This window comes from Dendrobates tinctorius, unplaced genomic scaffold (assembly GCF_039654945.1).
Source record: "Dendrobates tinctorius isolate UK_male_01 unplaced genomic scaffold, ASM3965494v1 ptg000049l, whole genome shotgun sequence".
Classification (NCBI taxonomy): domain Eukaryota; kingdom Metazoa; phylum Chordata; class Amphibia; order Anura; family Dendrobatidae; genus Dendrobates; species Dendrobates tinctorius.
In genome coordinates, this window is record NW_027361717.1 from 22,790,217 (window position 1) to 22,814,356 (window position 24,140).

The 24,140-nt window shown below is 45.2% G+C and overlaps 1 protein-coding gene across 1 annotated transcript in view; it reads left to right on the top strand.

Moving 5' to 3' along the window:
- Positions 1-18,502, top strand: part of RAB6B (RAB6B, member RAS oncogene family) — a 147,756-nt gene extending 129,254 nt beyond the window's left edge. Inside the window, exons 6-8 of the mRNA XM_073576537.1 lie at positions 6,765-6,858; positions 6,948-7,014; positions 17,406-18,502. Of these exons, the coding sequence (XP_073432638.1) occupies positions 6,765-6,858; positions 6,948-7,014; positions 17,406-17,470 (226 nt within the window). The 3' untranslated portion in view covers positions 17,471-18,502. The remainder of the gene's footprint in view (positions 1-6,764; positions 6,859-6,947; positions 7,015-17,405) is intronic.
- Positions 18,503-24,140: the final 5,638 nt, after the last annotated feature.

A 24,140-nucleotide genomic window follows, 5' to 3' on the forward strand; every position in this document is an offset into this window, starting at 1 on the left:
TTGAACAAGGCCCTGTGTGGCTAAAACATTGCCTTTTTACCCTGTATATGCTGTGACATAATAAAGACACCCTTTGGGGGGGGGAGAACATCTGATGTCTTGGATCATCTGGATTTAGTAATTTGGCAATATCGTCGGGAGTTGCACCAAGACTCTATGAACCTCGGAGTGGTGCACGGAACCACACATTCTTGACATCTAAGTGCACCTTCCCGTCTACTTGTTTTCCCTCCCAGTTCTCTAAGATATGGCACATGTGGAACAGCCCTTCACATACAGTAGTTTATCACCCTCTGTCTGATGAATCTGCCAATTTAGGGATGACTGGGCAACCATCTGATGTGCATGGGCGCCTCACGACAGATGATGTCATGGGTAGAAGGATCAGAAGTTGAAATTTCAATGCCCAATCCATTTGATTTCAGGGGAAAAAAGAGGAGTCTGACCCCGGCTCTATCCTTTCTCCAAGCTGAAAACACACAATTACTCGGCAAAGCTGAGACCTTATGGGGCACTCAGGAGAGATGGCTGCATGTCAAACAAATATTCGTCCGACATATATCTCATGGCTATGGATACGAAAAGGATGATCTGTATGCTAGAAAGCTATACTGAACTCGTCCTCTCTTTTCTCTCAAACACAGAACTGTTCTTAAGACCATGAGGTATATAAGAATAAGACGTAAGGGCCTAGCTCTTGATGTGAGAAGTCGGGTGGCTGTGCTTCTCTGCCACCATTAGCCTCAATTATCCTGCACAGAGCCCGAACCAGCTAATTCCTTTACCAGGATTAGATGTCTGAAGGTCCCAGGAGTCAGGGGCGAGCTTCTGCCAGACTCAGAGAGACAGACATGGGCCGCAAAAGGCAGAAAGATGTCGGAGCCTGCAGCAGTGCCTCTGTCCAAGATGGTGCTGAGAGAGAGGAGGAGGTGGGAAGAAGAAACACAGCCTTTGCACAGAGGCTGGAAGTCTCAGCCCGGCTGAAAAGGTATGTGAGGGGCATAGAGACAGATGAAGAAGGAAATGGAGGGAGTGAGAAGCACAGAGATGAGGAGGAAGACGATGAGGAGATGCCTGTGCTGAATGCAGAGCTGGAGCAGGAGGAAGAGGGGGATGGTGACACTGTGCAGTTAGCTGAAAGTGCAGATGTAGCAGAGCCCACCCTGCGGGATGTATTCCAAGCTATCTTATACTGCAAGACTGCCTTAACTGCTCTAACAAAGCAGGTGAATTGCTTGAAAGAAGAAATGGGAGGCATAAAAACATCTATGCAGAAAGTTACAGCCAGATTAACTGAGGTGGAGGACAGAGTTGGTGTAACAGAAGATCACTTAACCTCAGTGCAAAAGACACAACAACAGCACACTCAGAGGATCACGGTAGTAGCCAATAAAAACGATGACCTGGAAAACCGGTCACGTAGGAACAATTTGCGCATTGTGGGCATCCCTGAGAGAGCTGAGGGTGCTGACCCCACAGCCTTTATTGAAACCTGGCTGCTGGACAAGTTTGGTGCTGATAACTTGTCGAGAGTGTTTGTGGTGGAGCGTGCCCATCGCGTACCCATGAGACCCCCAGTGCCGGGAGATGGACCTCGCACGATGCTAGCCAGAATCCTGAATTGCAGAGACAGGGACACTATCTTACGAAAGGCTGCAAAGTTGACAGATCTTAACCTGGAGGGCAAACGAATCGAAATATACCCGGATTACTCAGCCGAGGTGCAAAAGTTGCGACTGCGGTATGGCGAAGTGAAGAAACAGCTTCGCTCTTTGCATTTGAAATACTCTACAATTTATCCTGCTAAATTAAGAGTGGAAGCTTTTGGAAAGGTCATTTTTTTCCCGTCACCGGTTGAGGCTGCTTCGTGGTTGGAGCATAACCGGAGCAAATTGAGAGAAGATAATGGCAATATGACCACATGACCCTGCTAGACTGATCACTGGACAGGGTTGTGGCGCTGCTTTACTCTGCGAAATAGGAGCGCAGAGGAGGGGGAGAACTCCCCACTAGGATCTACGTATTATGGATAATTGTTTGACTAATGGTTCGGGACTATGCATACTGTTGACAATATGGCGGAGAGGCTGCCAATGATGGAGGAGGACATGACGCATGTTGAAGTGCGGAATACTGAGAAGTTGTTCAGGTTCTTTGAGCTCCCACTCTCACGTTGGGGAGAGAGTGACAACTGCAAAAGGGGAAGGGTGGGGGAGGGGAAGCGGAGAGGGATGGGGGGAGGTGGGTGGGGCGGATTTGTAGGGAGATGGGGGTTTTCATGCTGTTTGACCGGGTATGATTGGGACCACAATGTAATGATGTTACTTGATGATGATGGATTGTTCTTTCTAATGCACAATGAGTAACCGTACTGTTTGGATGTTAAGTTGGAATGTACGTGGTATATCTGATAAGGTTAAGAGGGCGGCTGTTCTGAATCATATCAAATCCTGTGAACCTATGATCGTGTGCTTGCAGGAGACACATCTCACTAGAGACACTATGCACTGGTTGTCAAGAGCCTGGATGCTAAAGACTTATCATTCTACTTATTCCTCGTACTCCAGGGGGGTGTCAGTCCTAATACACAAAAACACACATTATGAAGAGCTGGAAGTGCATGTAGACAGTGAAGGGCAGTATGTATGGATTGCTTGCAGATTGTTCGGACACAAAATGATTTTAGTGGCTTTATATATCCCTCCACCTTACTCTAAAAAGAAACTACAAGCAGTACTGGAACTGACGGGCAGATGGGGGGAGACTCCGTTGTTGATTATGGCAGATGTTAACAACACTATGAATGATTATTGGGATAAAGTAAGACCGGCAGGTACGGAAGCTGGACAGGACAGGATGACTGCCTTTGGCAAGTATGTAGGGGAACTTGGGCTGGTAGATCTGTGGAGAGTACGAAATGAGGGTAAGAGGACTTTTTCATGTCATTCGGCAACACATGGAACACTGTCGAGGATAGACCTGGCTTTGGGGGATACCGCTATGGACGGGATGGTGGGGGAGGTGGAATACCTACAGAGGACTCTCTCGGATCATGGTCCTATGGTGGTCACGCTTCTGGTGAGATCTGCTCAGGGTCAGAGGGGAGGTTGGCGTCTTCACCCGACGTGGCTTAAAGTGGTGGACATGGGTGGCATAACCAAAGAGCTAGAGCACTTCTTCCAAATGAACGAAGGGAGTACTGAGGCCACAACGGTATGGGATGCCATGAAGGCGTTTACGAGGGGACTTTTTATAAGTGAGATTGCGAGGTGTAAGACCAAAACTAAATTGGCAGATCAACAAATAAAGGATGACCTGACAAGAGCGGAGGCAGACATGATTTTGGCGCCAACGAGTGAAGCTCACAATAGACTAAAATTGGCTCAGGAGGCAGTTGATAAACTGCACATGATGCAAGCTGAGAGGAAAAGGGCATTTCAGCAAGCCCAATTCTTTGAAGAAGGAGAAAGAGTAGGTCACTTGTTGGCGGTGATATCTGCGGCACAAAGGGAGTCTTCCAGGGTGTATAAACTGAGAGATCAAACAGGGGCGACTCTGACAGACACAAAGGACATACTGGAGGTCTTCAAGGCATATTACATGGCACTGTACACTTCGAGATCACGGGACACAGAGGGGGATGTGGAGAAATTTTTGGAAGGCATTTCACTACCTAAATTGTCTGAGGAAGATAGGTTGAGGTTGGAAGAACCTGTGAGTGTGGAGGAGGTGGAATGTGCAATACTGTCTATGCCCAATAACAAATCACCGGGAGCTGATGGTCTACCTGGGGAGGTGTACAGGGAGTTAGTGGAACTGCTGGCTCCGAAATTGAAATCTGTGTTTGATGAGGCTTTAGTGACGGGGGCACTGCCGAGATCAATGGAGGAAGCGGTGATAGTAGTTCTGCTGAAGGAGGGAAAAGATCCCATGGATGCGGAGTCGTACAGGCCCATTTCGTTGTTGACAACGGATGTCAAAATACTCGCTAAGATCCTGGCCACCCGGCTCACCGGGGTTGCGCATACCATTATACACGAGGACCAGTCGGGCTTTATGCCTAACCGCTCCACGGCTGTTAACTTAAGAAGATTATTTCTTAATATGCAACTGCCTGCTGATAATGGTGGCTGGAGAATAGTGATGTCATTGGACGCTAGGAAAGCATTTGATAGCGTGGAATGGCAATACTTATGGAAAATCATGGAACTGATGGGATTCGGCCCCGCGTTCATGGCCTGGGTGAAGTTATTGTACTCATCCCCAAAGGCGGTAGTTAAGGTGAATGGAGAACAGTCCGGGATGTTTGACTTGCATAGGGGCACAAGGCAGGGGTGTCCGCTGTCCCCGCTATTGTTCGCGGTGGCAGTGGAGCCCCTGGCGGCCAAGATCAGAGCTGAGAGGGGAGTGGTCGAATTTAAATTTGGGAAGCTGGAAGAAAAAATATCATTGTATGCGGACGACATCCTGTTGTTTTTGGAAAGTGCAGGAGAGACACTGGGGTGTGCGATGGATGTAATTAAACAATTTGGGAGCATTTCGGGACTGGAGATAAATTGGCACAAGTCTTATGTCATGGCTGTGGATAGAGCAATAGAAGCGGAGGAGATAGATGAGAGGGGGAAACAACTCCAGCTAGTTTCACAGTTTAAATACCTAGGGATATGGGTAGCTCTTCCACTGTCCCGATTCATGGGTCTGAATTTGGTTCCTCTGCTAGAGAAATTTAAAGGGAAAATAGGTGCATGGTGCAAATTGGCTTTAACGGTAACGGGTAGAACTAACCTGATTAAGATGGTCCTTATGCCACAACTAATGTACGTTTTGCACAATTCGCCGATATGGCTACCAAAAAAACGGTTTCGGGGCATTGATTCTATCTTCAGATCCTTGATATGGGGCAAGAAGCAGGCACGGATTAAATTTGGAACTCTGCAAAAAGGAAAGGAAGAGGGAGGACTGGCCGCACCAAATCCATGGGTCTATTTCTTGGCAGTACAGGGCTAGCATGTCAGGGGATGGAGAGAGCTCGATTGTGGAGGAGCAGCTCACCGGGTGCTGGTACATGTGACGGGGAGACGCCCACTTATCCAGGGTCTAGAGGATGGTACCTTTAAGAAACTGGGAGCACCATATCCTACCATAGGCATGATTCAGAAGGTATGGGACACTATTAAAAGGATCAGAGGGGTGGATGAGCTGACTAGGTACTCACCGGTGTGGGACAATGAGCATCTGCCGGAACTTAATAAGCTGCGTCAAATGGGCAATTGGAAGGTGAAAGGAGTGAGATATGTGTGCCAGCTGCAGAGTGGAACGGACCTGAAGACCTTTGAGACATTGAGAGAGGAATTTGATTTGCCTTCGGTATGGGGGTTTCAATACTATATGCTTCGACATGCTTGGAGGGCACAGTGTAGATTGGGAGCCATGACGGTTCAGGGCGACATTGTACTAGACTTTGTGTGTATGAAGGGAGGGACGAGGGGAGTTATATCGAGCATATATCATGATCTACTACACTCCTATCTGGGGGACAATCACCTCACTGCAAAGAGTAAATGGGAAAGGGAGGTGGGTACCCTCACAACAGAACAATGGGAGGCTATTCTTGAATATGTCCCGAAGATCTCTCTAAGCGAGCAGGCACGGCTCTCCCAATTATATGTAATACATAGAACATACAAAACACCGCTGGTCCTATTCAGGGCGGGCTTGAGGGGAGACTCTAGCTGCCCTAGATGTGGCACAGACCAGGCCGGACTGTTACACATGCTATGGTCGTGTCCGCGGCTGGTGACATACTGGCTGGTCGTTATCAACAAAATTGAGAGAGCTTATGCATGTACGCTCGACAGGAATCCAGTGCTGTGTGTTTTGGGGGAGGTGGATGGGATACCTGTCTCAGAACATTACAAAGTGGCAATAGCGAGGTTGCTGTATGTGGCACGCAAACTAATAGCACGAAAATGGAAGGATTCGGAACCCCCCACTAGGAGGGAATTTATTGCTCAGACACGTACGGTAATGCATTTAGAGGAAAGCATTTACAGGCGAAGGCATGGTGAAAGAACTTTCGAAAAAATATGGTCCGCCTGGATGGCGGTGATATGATTGCTAAGACCTAAAGTATACCCGGCATAAGGAGTATTGGGGGAGGGGGGGATGGCTTTGATTGTATTACTACAAGATATGTGAATTGTTACATGTATATTGATATCCACTGTTTATTGTTTAAAATCTTTTGAAACCTAAATAAAAATAATTGGTTTAAAAAAAAAAAAAGAATAAGACGTAAGACACAGCTGTCAGGTTTGACGCTTTATTGTTCTGTCTGAGTTGATGATTATGTAAGTCATGCCAATATGGATAGTGATATTACTACCTACCTAACAAATACTGTAATTCTGGTTTTGATAGAAGGACGCCATGTCTCAGTATTCTTGTTTTCACACATATATGAGAGATCCTATTATGTTCACTGGAAACATTATTTTACTCTCTGTATTGACTAATTTTTTACTCATTTCTGTTCTTGCCATGTGCATCCGTTTGACATCCGAAAGGAACTTTATTTAGTTTAAGAAAAAAAAAAAAGCACAATTTCAGTATAGCTGGAGGGTGAACATAAGGTACAGCAGTCTGACTCTGCTAATATCAGCGCTTAGTATTTGGCTTGTGTTGCATTCCGTTAGTGACAGTATCTGATCTGCACATTTTGTGTTTCAGCATACCTTTTCACGAAATATTCTGTGTTTCATCAGGCAGATCACCATTGAGGAAGGAGAACAACGGGCTAAAGAGCTAAATGTCATGTTTATTGAAACTAGTGCCAAAACTGGATACAATGTTAAACAGGTAACCCAGGATCATTGTATTTTTCCTGCTATTCCAGGTCATTGACATTACACCAGCAATATTCTATGTATTTTTCCATTCCCTTTTAGCTGTTTCGTAGGGTAGCTTCTGCTTTGCCAGGCATGGAGTGCACAGAAGAGAAGAGCAAGGATGGAAGTATCCTTTACTAGAAATATTACACGTAAAGGCATGTAAGATTGAAGTGCTTTTCCGGATTTGCTTGGTGGGGGTCCTTGCTCAGAGTCCCCCACTAATCACTAAACCGATGGAACATATGTACTGAGCAATGTGCCCAGTCATTTCTGTTTGGCTTTGCTCAGCTCTTCTTTGCGCGAGCAAAGTGAGTAGTATGGAAAGTCTACAGCCATGGCCACATGCATTTATGTATTTGTGACTGCATTTTACTCCAAATAATGTACAGTGGGTTTGGAAAGTATTCGGACCCCTTTACATTTTTCACTCTTTGTTTCATTGCAGCCATTTGGTAAATGCAAAACACTTCATTTTTTTCTCATTAATGATACAGGAAAGATGTATATCTTTGTACCGTGTTAGCCGTGTTTCTCCCTCTCCCATATTGATAGTTCTGCTTCACGTCACTTGTCTTATCTATTGCATTTTTTCTAGGCTGTATTGTGCATAAATATGTGACTTCAGATTTTATATTAGTCCAGCCTGATGAAGAGACCTGAGTAGTCTCGAAAGCTTGCAATGTGTTACCATCTTTTCAGTTAGCCATTAAAAGGTATCAACCACTGAGGACTCTCAATCCTGAATATTTTTCTCATTAATGTACACTCTGCACCCCATCTTGACTGAAAAAAAAACAGAAATGTAGAATTTTTGCAAATTTATTAAAAAAGAAAAACTGAAATATCACGTAGTCATAAGTATTCAGACCCTTTGCTTAGACTCTCATATATAAGTCACATGCTGTCCATTTCCCTGTGATCCTCCTTGAGATTGTTCTACTCCTTCATTGGAGTACTGCTGTGTTTAATTAAACTGATCGGACTTGACTTGTACAGGCATACACCTGTTTATAAAAGACCTCACAGCTCACAGTGCATGTCAGACCAAATGAGAATCATGAGGTCAAAGGAACTGGCCAAGGAGCTCAGAGACAGAATTGTGTCAAGGCAAGGATCTGGCCAAGGTAACAAAAGAATTTCTGCAGTACTCAAGGTTCCTAAGAGCACAGTGGCCTCCATAATCCTTAAATGGAAGAAGTTTGGGACCACCAGAAGAGCCTTGGTGAGAGAGGTAAAAAAGAACCCTAAGATCACTGTGACTGAACTCCACAGATGCAGTAGGGAGATGGGAGAAAGTTCCACAAAGTCAACTATCACTGCAGCCCTCCACCAGTCAGGCCTTTATGGCAGAGTGGGCTGACGGAAGCCTCTCCTCAGTGCCAGACATATGAAAGCCTGCATATGTGGGGAAGTTGGTCTGACGGACGGATCTGCCTATGGAGAGGGGCAGAGGAGCAGCGCAGTGTAGGCTGAGAAATAGAGCCAGGGGCGACGTGGCCATTTGACCATTAGAGGGTAGTGGGGAGCGTAGGAGAGAGTGGTTATGTAACTGCCATGGGTCAAGGTCACTGCCATTGGTCAAAGGTTTTCCGTCAGGTGATAGTGGGTGGAGCTACTGGGACTGGGAGTATAAGAGGTCAGGGAAGGTTGTGGAAGTTCCAGTCAGCCACCGGAGCTCACTAGAGAAGAGCATCTGCTGTAGGGAGAAAGAAGGAATAGGCCTACAGAGAGTTACTGTCAGTGGAGACGGTCACGGGGGGTTACCCAAAAGGACAGTGGCCGTGGACAGAGACGGACTGTGGGTATCAATTGGACAGCTTACTCTTAGGCTATGTTCACACACAGCATTTTTTTAGCGGTTTTTACTTCAGTTTTCACTATAAAACCGCTATAAAACCGCTAAAAATAAGCTTCCCAGTCATTTCTATGCATTTTGCACTTTTTGTGCACATTGATGCGTTTTCTTACCGCGAAAAAACCGCATCGCGGTAAAAAACGCAGCATGCTAATTAATTTTGTGGATTTTTCAGCGGTTTTGGCTTCTTCCATGCGTTTTGAAACCGCTGCGGAAAAAAGCATAAAAAACGCATCAAAACCGCCACGGAAAAATAGGTGCGGTTTCTGGGAAGGGAGTCAGGTTTTCAAGCAGAAATTTTCTGCTACGTGTGCACTTAGCCTTAAGGGGGAAACACTGTGGTGGAAGTGCCTAGGGCAGCCACAGTGGGGAAGAGCCATAGAGGACGCCACGATCGGTACCATAAGAAAGAGAAGGTACCCGGGTCTGTGTACAAAGTGAAGTGTGGAAAAGTCCTGTGATGAAGTATGGTGGTCATCCAAAAAGCGGCCAATAAAATCTGAACTGTTAGACCCAACCCTTGTCTCAGTCTCGTGTCTGCCGGCGTCAAGAAGTGGGTCACCCCCCCCATTCCTGTTGGATCAGTAGCACCTTATCACCTCTCTCAGCCTATCCTACATTTGGCGTAGTCGGCAGGATCGCTGCCGCAAAGACAACATCTTCAGCGACAAGCCTGCCAGCTAGTACCAGAGGACCCCTCAAGCTGTACGGGGTGAAGAATTTTAATCTCCCTGTGGATTACAATTTGGGACTGAGTTTCGAGTTTCTGGCTGTCAATAAGTGAAACCGGAGCAGAAAAGTGGACTGCTAATATGGCTGTGACGTATCAGCGGCAGGAAGAAACACAGGAGTTTGAAGCCGTAACTGACAATCTAGGACTGTGTTGCATCCGCCCCTGGAGGGAACGGCTTACATCAGGAGACAGCCGACCCCCATATTGGCCCTTGGAAAATGGGTGGAGAGGCCGATCAATGCCCCACCCCCGAGCGGGAGTGGCCCTAGTGAAGAGACAGGGTGTAACTGTTTGGCGCCATTGAGCCTCGGGAACTCGGGCGAAATGCGGCGTTGCAGCTGTCGTGGCCTCGGACGCCTAGAATGGAGATGGCGTCAGGTAGTCGAAGCCCGCCGGGAGACCTGTGCCTTGGAGCCAGTCTCAGTGCCCCGTGCCCCGATGCAGCTGCTGTTGGAAGAAGCTGGGCGAGTCTCTCCCGCGGAGTCATTGGGCCTGGAGGCCGGCCCCGCCGGACGGCAGGGCGAAGATCTATGGCAATTGGAGGAGTGGTAGTACAACCTGCTGGGAGCTGCGACGCCGGGGAAGGTGAGCGTTCCCCCGGCCCAATCGGCGGCATCGCAGAGCCCGCCCCCATGCCCAGCGCAACAGACGGGTCCCCGGGTCCGGACATCGGCCCTTGACCTCCCTCGACGACTCCCGGCTCTACAGTGATTACGACCCTGGATGAGTCCACGGCTTTTGTTGACCATTTCGAGCTGCCTCGCCCAGCGGCGGCGGCGCGGAATCAACCCACAGCCGCCCCTGTCGTGCTCTGGCGTCCAGTTGCGGCCTGCTCATCAGAACCTGCCGTCATCACGGGCCCGCCACAGAAAACTGTGGCCTACGGACCAACACCCGCGGCTGCCGTTGTTGCGTCCACGGCCACGGCTGTGGCCTATTTACGGGAGCCCACGGCCGCCTTGATTCCGATTGTGACCGACTCCCCAACTTATCTGAAGATGCCCGTGGTCTCCTCAGTCCCGCCTGTTACTCCGGTGGCGGCCTGCTTCCACTTGTCCGCGGTCGCTTCTGCTCCACCCTCGGATGCGGCCCGCCCACCGGACTCTGCGGCCTATACCGGACCCTCCGCTTGGGTTGCGGAGATTATTGAGAAGAAAAAGGCCAAAGAGCAGGAGGTGTGGGCGCTACTCCATGAGAAAGGAGAGGCCGCCATGTCTGTTCCACGTTCATATGGGCGGCTGGTACACATGAACAAGGGAAAAGGTTATGGTTTCATTTGGGACCTTGCAACCGGCTACAAGATCTACCTAAATGTAGCCTCCGTCAAGAATGAATGTGACCTGTGGGAGGGAGGCTTGGTCTCGTATTACAAGGAACACTGTCCCCGTGGCCTCTACGCCATAGCGGTCATTGCTTACCCTGAGGGGTATGAGCCCCCAAAATAGAGACACTACTGGCATCCCAGAGACTCTACGGTGGTGGAGTCCTCTGTTACGGCAAGACAACAGCCGCCAGGAGGTGGCCCGGAGGGCCCATACAATGGACTGCCGGGACTGCAGTGCACCATTGCACAAAGAGGGGACTGTTCCACGTCCCCATAGAAAGCATACCCTCCTCCTGATGTAACAGGAATGCCAGTGGGGGTGTTGTTCGTAAAGGAAGGGGGAGCACCCCTGTTCTCATTCTGTTAACATTTTATTTTTTTTGTTTTGTGCTTGCTTTGCTTGTTTAAAGAGTATTTTTCTAAAAAGAAAACGAATTGCAGCAAATATGGTAAAGGGTATAGTGAATTTGAAATGTTAAAGTGTTATTTAAAAAAAAAAATGTGTGTTCAACAGGTTCCGGGTGCTTGGAGTACAGCGGCCATGACATATACAAGTTGACAGGATGACGAGACAGGAAGAACGTAGACAGACCGGGGTATATGAGTCAGGCCCCCAGTACCACGCATCCCTCAGAGTAAGATTGTCGAGGTCAACAATAGACAAAGGAAGGGAGAATGTGGGGAGGTTGGTCTGACGGACAGATCTGCCTATAGAGAGGGGCAGAGGAGCAGCGCAGTGTAGGCTGAGAAATAGAGCCAGGGGTGACATGTGGCCGTTTGACCATTAGAGGGTAGTGGGGAGCGTAGGAGAGAGTGGTTATGTAACTGCCATGGGTCAAGGTCACTGCCATTGGTCAAAGGTTTCTGTCAGGAGATAGAGGGTGGAGCTCCTGAGACTGGAAGTATAAGAGGTCAGGGAAGTTCTGGAAGTTCCAGTCAGCCAAGCGAGCTCACTAGAGAAGAGGATCTGCTGTAGGGAGAAAGACGGAAAAGGCCTACAGAGAGTTACTGTCAGTGGAGACGTCACGGGGGTGACCTAAAAGGACAGTGGCCGCGGACAGAGACGGACTGTGGGTATCAAGTGGACAGCGTACTTTTAAGGGTGAAACGCTGTGGTGGAAGTGCCTAGGGCAGCCACAGTGGGGAAGAGCCAAAGAGGGCGCCACGATCGGTACCATAAGAAAGAGAAGGTACCCGGGTCTGTGTACAAAGTGAAGTGTGGAAAAGTCCTGTGATGAAGTACGGTGGTCGTCCGAAAAGCAGCTAATAAAATCTGAACTGTTGGACCCAACCCTTGTCTCAGTCAGCGTCAAAAAGTGGGTCACCCCCCATTCCTGTTGGATCAGTACCACCTTATCACCTCTCTCAGCCTATCCTACACATAGTTTGCTAAAAAACACATGAAGGACTCCCAGAGTATGAGAAATAAGATTCTCTGATCTGATGAGACGAAGATAGAACGTTTTGGTGATAATTCTAAGCGGTATGTGTGGAGAAAACCAGGCACTGCTCATCACCTGCCCAATACAATCCCAAGTGAAACAAGGTGGTAGCAGAATCATGCTATGGGGGGTGTTTTTCAGCTGCAGGGACAGGACAACTGGTTGCCATTGAAGGAAACATGAATGCAGCCAAGTAGAAATATCTTGGATGAAAACCTCTTCCAGAGTGCTCTGGACCTCAGACTTGGCCAAAGGTTCACCTTCCAACAAGACAATGACCCTAAGCACACAGCTAAAATATCAAAGGAGTGGCTTCAGAACAACTCTGTGACCATTCTTGACTGGCCCAGCCAGAGCCCTGACCTAAACCCAATTGAGCATCTCTGGAGAGACCTGAAAATGGCTGTCCACCAACGTTCACCATTCAACCTGATGGAACTGGAGAGGATCTGCGAGGAAGAATGGCAGAGGATTCCAAAATCCAGCTGTGAAAAACTTATTGCATCATTCCCAAGAAGACTCATGGCTGTACTAGCTCAAAAGTGTGCTTCTACTCAATACGGAGCAAAGGGTCTGAATACTTATGACCATGTGATATTTATTTCAGTTTTTCTTTTTTAATAAATTTGCAAAAATTTCTACATTTCGGTTTTTTTCAGTAAAGATGGGGTGCAGAGTGTACATTAATGAGGAAAAAAAATGAACTTTTTTGCATTTACCAAATGGCTGCAATGAAACAAAGAGTAAAAAATTTAAAGGGGTCTGAATATGGCACTTTCCAAACCCACTGTATATTCTGCTTATGGCTCATGTCATTAACCATTTGTACCAGAATTTAGAGCCATTTGTATCATGCATGTCAGTTTGTAAAATTGGAGCAAGAAGTTGGTGAGGCTTGTTATTTGTCCAGTATATACAGTTGTGGCCAACAGTATTGACACCCCTGCCATTTTGTCACATAATACTCAGTTTCTTCCTGAAAATGATTGCAATCACAAATTCTTTGGTATTATTATCTTCATTTAAGTTGTCTTAAATGAAAAAAGACAAAAGAGAATGAAGTAAAAAGCAAAACATTGTTAATTACACAAATTAGAGAAGCATCACATGATTTTTCGAACAGTGCCAATACTTTTGTCCACCCTCTTTTTTTATGTTTGGTGTGGAATTATATCCAATTTGGCTTTAGGACAATTCTTTTTGTGTTTTTTCATTTAAGACAAATTAAATGAAGATAATAATAATAACAAAGAATTTGTGTTTGCAATAATTTTCAGGAAGAAACTTAGTATTATCTGACAAAACTGCAGGGGTGTCAATACTTTTGGCCACAACTGTAGTAAGAAAAAACTGACCAGCATGTCCGAATAGAATACAGTAAGTGTGAACAGGTAGAAGCTGCCAAAACGACATAATATATAACCAAAAGAATACAGCAGCACTTTGTAAGCATTGAAATGTAAACATTGAGTATATGAAATTTGATCTGCTTCACTGCTATTTAGAATATAGTTATAAAAATGAAGGTACTTAGCGCATAAATTGGCCAAATCATGAGAGCCCATAACCCACGACAAGGTGACCTTCTTTGATGGGACCCTAACCTAATATCACCTCTCTTGGCCTAAAACCCTACAAATTTAAGGGCAGGCAGGATTCAGCACTAAAAAATAGCTCTAGTGTGATGGAAGGAAGGAAGCATCCATAACCTTCAGTAGTATACTACAAAAATTAAAAAAAAACTCACGAGCGCCTCTGAACAGAATAAGGTAAGGGTGAACAGGTGCAAGCTGCCACGACTGTATAACATACAAACAAAAGAATACAGCAGCACAGTGCAAGTGTAGAGATGTATGCATTGGGGCTGGTGGGTTCTCATGAATTGGCCAATTTAAGTACTCAGTAACTTCATTTTTCGAAGTATATTTTATTTAGAAATAATGCAGTTGAAATTTCACATGTGCAATATTGGAGCAACGAGGTTCACTGCATGGCTGATGGTAACTAGTGATAAGCGAGTATACTCGTGGCTCTGGTTTTCCCGCGCATGCTTGGGTGTCCTCCGAGTAATTTGGCGTGCTCGGAGATTTGGTTTATCGAAGCAGCTGCATGATTTGTGACTGCTAGACAGCCTGAATATATGTGGGAATTCTCTAACAAGCAGGCATTCCTCACATGTATTCAGGATGTCCAGCAGCCGCAAATCATGCAGCTGCGTCGACATAAACTAAATCTCCGAGCACGCCAAAATACTCGGAGGACACCTGAGCATGCTCGGGAAAACCCAAGCAATGAGTATACTCACTCATCACTAATTGGTAACCAATAGAAATATCCTTGGCCTTCTGGTTTCATCTATGTGACTTATTCTCAACACATTTCAAAGTTCTTCATCAGGACTAACCACAAGTACAAGATACAAGTAAAGGTCATCATAAGAAGGTAGCCTAAAGGGCAACCACAGCACAACTGCAATGTTCACATTCCATTTGTGCAGTGGCCACTGCATATTAACTCGCCCTGAAGGCTACGCTCCCACCATGCACTTTGGTTGTATCTTACACTTGTGGATTGTTGTGATGAGGAAGTTGCATAACTTTGAAACGTGTTGACAATAAACTGCATATAAATATCACTGGCCTCCTGGTTTCATCCATAGGCACTCGCAGTGAACCCCATTGCTTCATTTTATTCTTACATCTGCAGAAGCCGACATTATCAACTGCTTGAGTTGTCACATTTCACACATCTCTATCAGGTGAGCATTTTCCAGCACCCTGATTTCCTTTCACACCAGATAAGACCGTTGCGCTTTCTTGTTTTTCCATTTTTTTTCTTCATGTGTTGTGTTTGCATACATCTTGCAGGGTGCTGCTGTTATATTTTGTTTGTACATTTATGAATGTGACTTTTTTATGTGAAATAAAAATGACAGACTTTGAAGAGGTTGTTCACTACACTAACATTGATGACCTGTCACCAATGTCTGATCAGCGGGGGTGCGACACTGCATCATCGCTGATCAGCTGTTCTATGTGCCGGTGGCTGCTGATCCCGGACTTCCTCTTCATGTTCGATTTGTCTGAAGGTGGAGACAGTGGCGCCAACACTGATTGGGCGCCTGAGTTACCAGTTACAACACTGCTCGAGAGACCTGGGAGAGCAACAGCTGACGCTGCAGGAACGGCGCAGGCACTGGAAGTGAGTATAGGCTTTATTATTTTATTGGGGCCATGCCAGGGGTATGCAAGAAGTTGTCCAAGTAGTGGACAACTTCTTTAAATTACAGAGCTGCTCCATCTACTGATAGTGCCGTTGGTTGGGTACTGCACAACCGCCCCCTATTCAAATCAATAGGGGATGGATGTGCAGTACTCAGTCGTGGCCACCATCAATAGACAGAGCAGCTCCGTAACTGAGCACTTCCAACCACTGCCAGCATTTAGAATAGCTGATCGGCAGGGTGTCGCACCCCCACTGATCAGACATCGATAACCTATCCTAGCCTTTTGTTTTCCAAAATGGCTCTTTATTGTTCCAACGCATTTCTACATCAGACCAGCACCTTTCTTGATGTAAAAAAAAACAAGATACTTGTTTTTTTTACCTTGAGAAAGGTGGCAAAACATGTTGGGACAATAAAGAACCAGTTTGGAAAAGAAAAGGCTTCTCATTTACCGCAGCGCAGCCCACTCAACATGATATCATCTTCGTCTACTACTAACAGCTAAACGTTGGGACTGATAAGGCCCCGTTACACATAACGATGTCCCAGCGATCCCACCCATGATCCAACATGGATGGGATCGCTGGGACATCGTTAGGCTGATCGCTGGTGAGCTGTCACATAGACAGCCCCTCCAGCGATCAGGACCAGCGACGCTGGTTTCTAATGAAAAAATCGGGTATCCAGGAGCCGCGGCTCTTGGATACCCGCTGTTTACCTTGGAAACCAGCGTGCATGCCGGTTTCCAAGGTAAACAGCTGGTATCCAAGAACCGCGGCTCCTGGATACCCGATGTTTACATTAGAAACCAGCGTCACTGATCTCTCGCTGCCACACGCAGCGATGCGTGCTGGCCAGCGGGAGACCAGCGATTAAAAAACGGCCCAGGACGATCGAGCACGATTAGCGATACCCGGCAGGGGGGCCGGTCACTGATCCCCGTCACACACAGCGATCTCGCTGGCAAGATCGCTGTGGCGCCACAAAATCACTGATCTCGCTAGCGATCTCTCTGTGTGTGACGGGGCCTTTAGTCCTGGATGCCACCTACATCAATTGATTTTGGTGAGGAAACCATTGTGTGAATGCCTGGTTTTGCATGTTTTTATTACTTTTAAAGGTACTACAAATGGTGATTAATAGTAGAGGAGGACGATATAAAGTTGAACAAGCTGCACTGCGGTAAATGAAAAGCCTTTTGTTTTCCAAAATAGCTCTATTTTGTCCCAACGCATTTTGGCACCTTTCTCAAGGTAAAAATAAACAATTATCTTGGATTTTTACCTTTGGAAAGGTGCCATTTTGTGTCAAAAGGCATCGGAACAATAAAGAACCATTTTGTAAAACAAAAGGCTTTTCATTTACCGCAGTGCAGCTCGTTCAACGTTATATCGCCCTCCTCTAGTATTAATCATCAGTGAGAAGTTTTTCTCCTCCATCCACGTGTCTACAGGTGTTCTGCCTTCACACAACACCTTTTACTTTTCTTACCAGGCAATACTGTGCTTTGTGTGTGTGCTTTTATCCTCCAGACAGTTTTTGACATTTAGCTGTAGGCTATGGAGCCAATTCATCCATAAGAGTTTGTAGACACAGAGTTTTTTGAGGTGTCAGCTCAGGAAATTGCAAGAAAAATCACTCAAATAATACAAGAAAGACTCTTCCTGTTCATTTCTGTTGTAAACCACTTTGCTGTTCATGGTTATGGACACACAGAGGTTTTCTTCTGGGAGGTTTTGGAGCAGAAATCAAGAAAAAAACTCTTAAAATCTTCCTCAAAAAACATAGAGGTTCTGCTCAGTGTCATCTAAATGAAGCTCAGCAAAAAGACGCCGTGTGCACATATCCCATATGTTGAGTCATATCTGATCTGATGTATACATGTTTATTTTTCCTATTAATGGCTCTGTTCATGTTCCTTAACCACCTCCACAGTGATTGACATAAAACTTGACAAACCCCAAGAACCGCAAGTTGCTGATGCCGGGTGCTCTTGTTAATATGCAGGGCATGACAGGTGAGCTGCCAGAGGCCACGTCCTTAGCCCCAAGATGCTTCCTATTGGTTAGCCTGGAAAAACAAACATTCGGAAACCACATCTAGAGAATGTCAAGATCCACCACTGTTCCTGATCTCTCCCACCTTCCCTGGAGACCTTGTTTGCCTTTCTTCCTTTGGTTCTTGTATTGGTCCTCAGTCTTTTTTCCCCGCTCTTCAGAGATGTTGACTCATTTCACGTTTTTTCCACCACGTCTCTTTGTTCTGGCCCTCTTGTGCTCACATTCCCAGCTCCTTATAAACTCACCTTGAAACTTTGCCTAACACGTACAATATCACTCACTCACTACCAAACCACTAGATGTAGACACATAGAACGGATCACTACGCGTGATGGGCTCTACCGACTAGTAAAAGCAAAGAATTTCCAAAAAGGGGTAAATTATCTTGATATAAGTACACATTGTCTCCCCAGTAGTTCACGACGATGAATCCAAGCAGACCTGTAAAATACTTTCTCGTCTCTCCCCGTTATACCAAAACTCTTACAAGGAGAAAAATAAATTCCCGCTTTTAATAACATTGTTATTTTTTGTTTGTTTTTTTTTTCACTTTTTTTGTTGTAATATATATAATTGTACTTTATTAAAATTGCCAAAAACTATGTGAGGGATGTGTGTAGCACGTGGTATTTTAAGGGGTTGTGTTTCATCAGCGGATACGGATATGAATTTTTCATTTGGTGATTGGGGATAATGTATGTATATGAATGCGGCTTGTATAAATCTACAGCATTGTGCTCGGTAAGGCAATTCAATGGTCCATTATCTAAATGTAGCACTAGGTAAATAAAGACTGAATCCAATTCTACGCGCAGGATTATGTGTGTACATTACAGGTGATAATGTACCAGGTGTGTCTTCTTAGAACAACATGTTTTGGGGGTGACCGTGCCCTGCCCCCCCACATAGGGCATTACTCACAATACTTTGTTCATTTTAATACCACACAATAAAAGCCTTTTACTTTCATAACATTTATTTCATAATTTTAATAGTCTTAGAGTCAATGAATCTGAGAACCAGGGCGATGAAGAAAGAACTATGGGCAAGGAGGAATAATCAGATTGGACAATGGGCCTAAGGATGAGCAGGCGGTAGTTTCGAACTACTTGCCTGTTGTGCTCAGCACGGATCTCTACAGGCGCTGAGCGGTCACAGACCACTCTTGCCGGCGATTCAGTGGCTTTCACTGACATCATATAAACAGGGCAGCCGGATCTCTGCTACCAAACTGCAAGAACTCCGCTGTCAATCAGCATGACGTCGTACGTCATGCCCTGTCAAAGGAGCAACAAAGAAATAGAGGTGCTCTGCTGACGTGGAGCAGCTGAATTGCTGGCAGGAGTGGTCAATATTCTCTCTAAACTGGTGCCAGGTAAAGCTGGCAGGCAGTTGTCTCTGTTAGCAACTACATGTTAGATTTTAGGCCCATAGTAAAGAAAAAAAAATATATGGTCCAGGACAATCCCTTTAAAGAGGTGTCTAGAATCAGAAAAATATAGCAATTTCCTTCCCAAAATTGCACTACACCTGTCCATGCGTATTAACGCTATGCTCCATTGACATGAATGGGTAATTATGCACCTTTCTTGGAAAAAAGAAAATTAAGGGGTTTGCTGAAGACCCCTGTGTCCGCCATCATGGTGCTCTGTTGAAACCCTGCCTATGTCTGGAATTCAAAGGAAACTGATTTTTTTGCTGTAAACAGTAATGCCAAATTATTGCTGTATATAGTAAAGGCGATCTGATGAGCGCAGTTTGCAGGCCTCTGAAATGAAGCATAAAAATTAGGATCACTCCTCTATTTCCCAATTAAAATAGAAAATTAACCTGATCAATAAATGCCATAAAAAAAAAAAAATGTGATGTGGCTGCAAAACACCACGATCTTTGCCAGTGTGACATGTTGTGGCCGTGTAGAACCAGCCTTATTCCGTGTCATGCACTTGGCTTCTTCCTTATTACTTTTTTTTTTTTTTTTAATGGCTGCATGTTGGGAACAGGACAGTAATACGTAATCACTCTTAGTTTTCCATTGTGTCGCTCATACAGTTAAAACAGAGATCTGTAAATCAACTTTGACCGTCTTCAGCGCAGGTTTACTAATGGAGCCTTAAGACTTCAGTCAGAACCGTAATAAACTGCAAGTGGTTTCTTAAAACATCAGAGGTTTTATTACATTATTTGCCGATCAGCATTCCTGACCAATCAATGTATCCATTATCGTCCAGTGAGGCTCCGCTCTGGGGCCACGTTACATATTAGATTAGGGAACGGCTTCATCAGCACTTCTTATATCATCATTCCCTGCACAAAAGGAAGGGATGCTGGCAACGGAGCAGGGCAGGGATGCTGGCAACAGAGCGGGAAAGGGATGCTGCCAACGGAGCAGGGCAGGGATGCTGGCAACGGAGCGGGAAAGGGATGCCGGCAACGGAGCGGGAAAGGGATGCCGGCAACGGAGCGGGAAAGGGATGCCGGCAACGGAGCAGGGCAGGGATGCCGGTAACGGAGCAGGGCAGGGATGCTGGCAAGAGAGCGGGAAAGGGATGCTGGCAAGAGAGCGGGAAAGGGATTACATGTAACTGCTGCTGGCCTGTAGTCATGTTTGCCTGGCACACGGGTTGGCAGTGGGCAGGGATGACACTAGCTCTTCATCATAAACATCTGATGACATGCTGATCAAGTCACCTGACCACTTCAGCCAGTCACAGGATGCAGCGGTGCGGCGGCTGGTGGGGCTGCAGCAGGCACTTCCAGTCCCTGTGTAGACCACAGCACAACCTGCGCTGGACCCAAGCAGGTGTCTCTAGGCAAGCATGGCCATGTTTGTAATGTTACATATCCTGTTTCTTGGGGAAAGATTTATTTTGCCTGGACAAATCCAGATCAGGTGTTCCGTTCAGATATTAACAGACACCAGGCGGAAGCAGTAGAAACTTAGTGCTGGACCAGGGGAGGGCGAGTAAGGTAGAAATTTAATTGTTCTGAGTTCCACCTTTGTTCCTTACAAATTAACCACATTTCAGGTCTAAATTATATTGGTCAGACGAGTGAGCAAATTCCATATAAAACTATGGAGTTTGATACAGCAAGACTTCAGGTGTCCAAATAAAATATAGGAAACTACAACCACAGATGTAACAGCTTCTGTGTGCAACATCACAGGTAAGTTCAGCAATGTGTTACGTAGTTATTCTTGAGATTTTTTTTTTTGTAAAGCAGCAGTGCATAAAAAAAAAAAAAAGTCGCTGACTATTATACCTGTGTAAGCCTTTGTCCTGCAGAATCTATATTTGTATGGATGCCATGAACAGTTACGAGAAAAAAAAAGGACAAGAGTAGAGTACAAGATTGACCACACTGTCAGTCTGCCGGGGATTGACAATCTACATGTCCTACAGCACTGAGCGGAAATAGGGGGAGGTGCCTACTGCAGCGCGTGGTCGAACATCAAAGGAAAAGATAAGTTCCTGCATCATCAGTATACCCTATGTGGACGCGAGTCGACTTTTCCCACTGCTGCAGTAAAATGTAAAGTCCAAAGCCCCTGAGGATTTTAGGAAGAAACACAAAATTTTAATTTAAACTATCCATTAAAAAAAAAAAAAAACCATTGTAAACCTTCAGCCAAAAATGTTTTTTGGCACCCCTCGTTCCTCGCAACATAGTTTACACGGAAATTTTTGAAAAAAAATCTGGATCACAACCATATCACAAAGGAGAGGACTCCCACAATGATAATATGCCTACTAAATTATGAAGTCACAGCCTGCAAATAAAATATAAATTAAAAAAAAAAAATCTATACAAACAACAAATGGTGTGCAAGGTTCTCGGTGAAGACTCAAAGATACACACCACACACAGATTACATTTTGGGCAGTAAAACGAGAATCACTAGCAAAATACAGTCTACAGGGAAGAAGTGCAAAAAGTGTCAAGTAATCAACATATAAATGGTAATAATAATCATCCCTACCCAGGTACACAATATGCCCATGATGCATCATGCTTTATGGTGTATGTCTAACAACCCCCAAAGTGTGTATGGCATGGGCCTGTGAGACATACACCGTAAACCATGGCTAAGGAACGCCTGGCTATTTAACTGTATGATTGCCATGTTCCATATGCACTGGGTGCACTATACACGCGTGCTATATACACACTTGTATACCACACCAGGCATGGTGGTATTTTTTTGAGCCCCCTCCTTTGCATCATGGGCATACTGTGTATGGATGATTATTATTACCAATTATCTACTGAAATTAGGGAATAAGTACAAAATGTGTTATCGACCAGTGTTTCTCAACGCCAGTCCTCCAGAGCCATCAGCAAGCCAGGTTTTCAGGATTTCCTTAGTATTTCATAGGTGATAACTTCATCACCTACTCAAGCATTATCACCTGTGCAATACTAAGGAAATCCTGAAACCGTGACCTGTTGGTGGCTTTTAAGGACCAGAGTTCAGTAACACTACTATAGACTGTGTTTTGCCAGCGATTCCCCTTTTACAGCCCAACATGCCATCTGTGTTGGGTGAAATTCTCTTTTTTGAGTCTTTACCGAGAACCTCTCTTATTACGTCATTGTATACAACTTGATTTTTGTTGTTCTTTTTTGTAATTTTATTATTTGGAGGTTGTGACTTCAGTTTTGTAAGCATATTATAGTTTATACAGAGCAGCAAAACTAATGTTCCTAGTTAGTGTTATCGGAGCAAACTCGTGTGCTAATAGAGCATCTGCTGCGTGCTCGAATACTATGATCGAGTCCCCGCGGCTGCATGTCTCACAGCAGTTCGATGGCTGAAACACATGCAGGGATTGCCTAACAGGCAATCTCTGCAAGTAATGCGGCTGTTGAACAGCGGCGAGACATGCAGCCGCAACGACTCGAACATACAGCTCTGGCAAAAATTAAGAGACCACTGCAAAATTTTCATTTTGTCTGATTTTTCTCTTTATAGGTATATTTGAGTAAAATGTAAATTGTTCTTTTATTCTATAAACTACTGACAACATGTCTTCAAATTTCCAGGCACTAAATTTTGTATTTATTTTCAGAAAATGAGAAATGGTCAAAATAAAAAAATGCAGTGCTTGCAGACCTCAAATAATGCTAAGAAAACAAGTTCATCATTTAGAAACAACAATACTAATGTTTTAACTCAGGAAGAGTTCAGAAATCAATATTTTTGTGGAATAACCATGATTTTTCATCACAGCTTTCATGCGTCTCGGCAGGCTTTCCACCAGTCTTTCACACGGCTTTTGGGTGACCTTATGCCACACTCCTGGTACAAAAATGTAAGCAGTTCTTCTTTGTTTGATGGCTTGTGACTATCCATCTTTCTCTTGATTACATTCCAGAGGTTTTCAATGGGGTTCAGGTCTGGAGATTGGTCTGGCCATGACAGGGATTTGATGTGGTGGTCCTTCATCCACATATTGATTGACCTAGCTGTGTGGCATGGCGCATTGTCCTGCTGGAAAAACCAGTCCTCAGAGTTGGGGAACATTGCCTGAGCAGAAGGAATCAACTGTTTTTCCAGGATAACCTTGTATGTGGCTTGATTCATACGTCCTTCGCAAAGATTAACCTGCCCAATTCCAGCCTTGCTGAAGCATCCCCAGATCATCACAGATCCTCCACCAAATTTCACAGTGGGTGCAAGACACTGTGGCTTGTATGACCCTCCAGGTCTCCATCTAACCATTAGATGACCAGGTGTTGGGCAAAGCTGAAAATTAGACTAATCAGAGAAGATTACCTTACTCCAGTCCTCTATGGTCCAATCCTTATGGTCTTTGGCAAACTTCAGCCTGGCTCTTTTTTGCTTCTAATTGATGAAAGTTTTTTTCTAGCTTTACGTAACTTGAGCCCTGCCTCTAGGAGCCAGTTACAAATTGTTCTTGCTGTGCACTTCACCCCAGCTGCCATTTGCCATTCCTTTTGTAGGTCACTTGATGTCATCCTGCGGTTGCTGAGTGATATTCGAAAAAGATGACGGTCATCCCGGTCAGTGGAGAGTCGTTTTCACCCTCTGCCGGTCTGTAGCTTTGTTGTCTCCAATGTCTGCTGCTTTACTTTGTTGTAATGGACTTCTGTCTTAGGACTTTTAAGGATGGAGGCAACGTGACACTCCCTGTATACCTCTGCTAGAAAAGCCAGAATTGAGTGCTTCTTTTCCTCACGCAAGACTTTTCAACTCCTTTGGCATGGTTAAAAGTTATTTTTTCATTTCTATTTCTTTTGGGATATTACTAGCACTTGTTTTGCCATCCAGCTTGTCCTATTGCAAGAGGATTGTGAACATCACAGCAGGGTTTTTTTTTTTTATACTTTCCTTCTTTAAATATGATTTGGTTCAGGAGATCACAATCAGATGCACATTAAGTAGAATGAGGAGTATTCTGGTTGGAATTCAACTGACACTGGAATAGAATGGCTGTCAGACATGTAGAGAAGCTGATTTTTATAAAACTGTGCAGTGGTCTCTTAATTTTTGTATTATTCGAGCACGCAGAAGATATTCTATTAGCACACGAGCATGCTCACTCATTACTATTCCTAATACATCATGTTATGGCATGGACCAAGT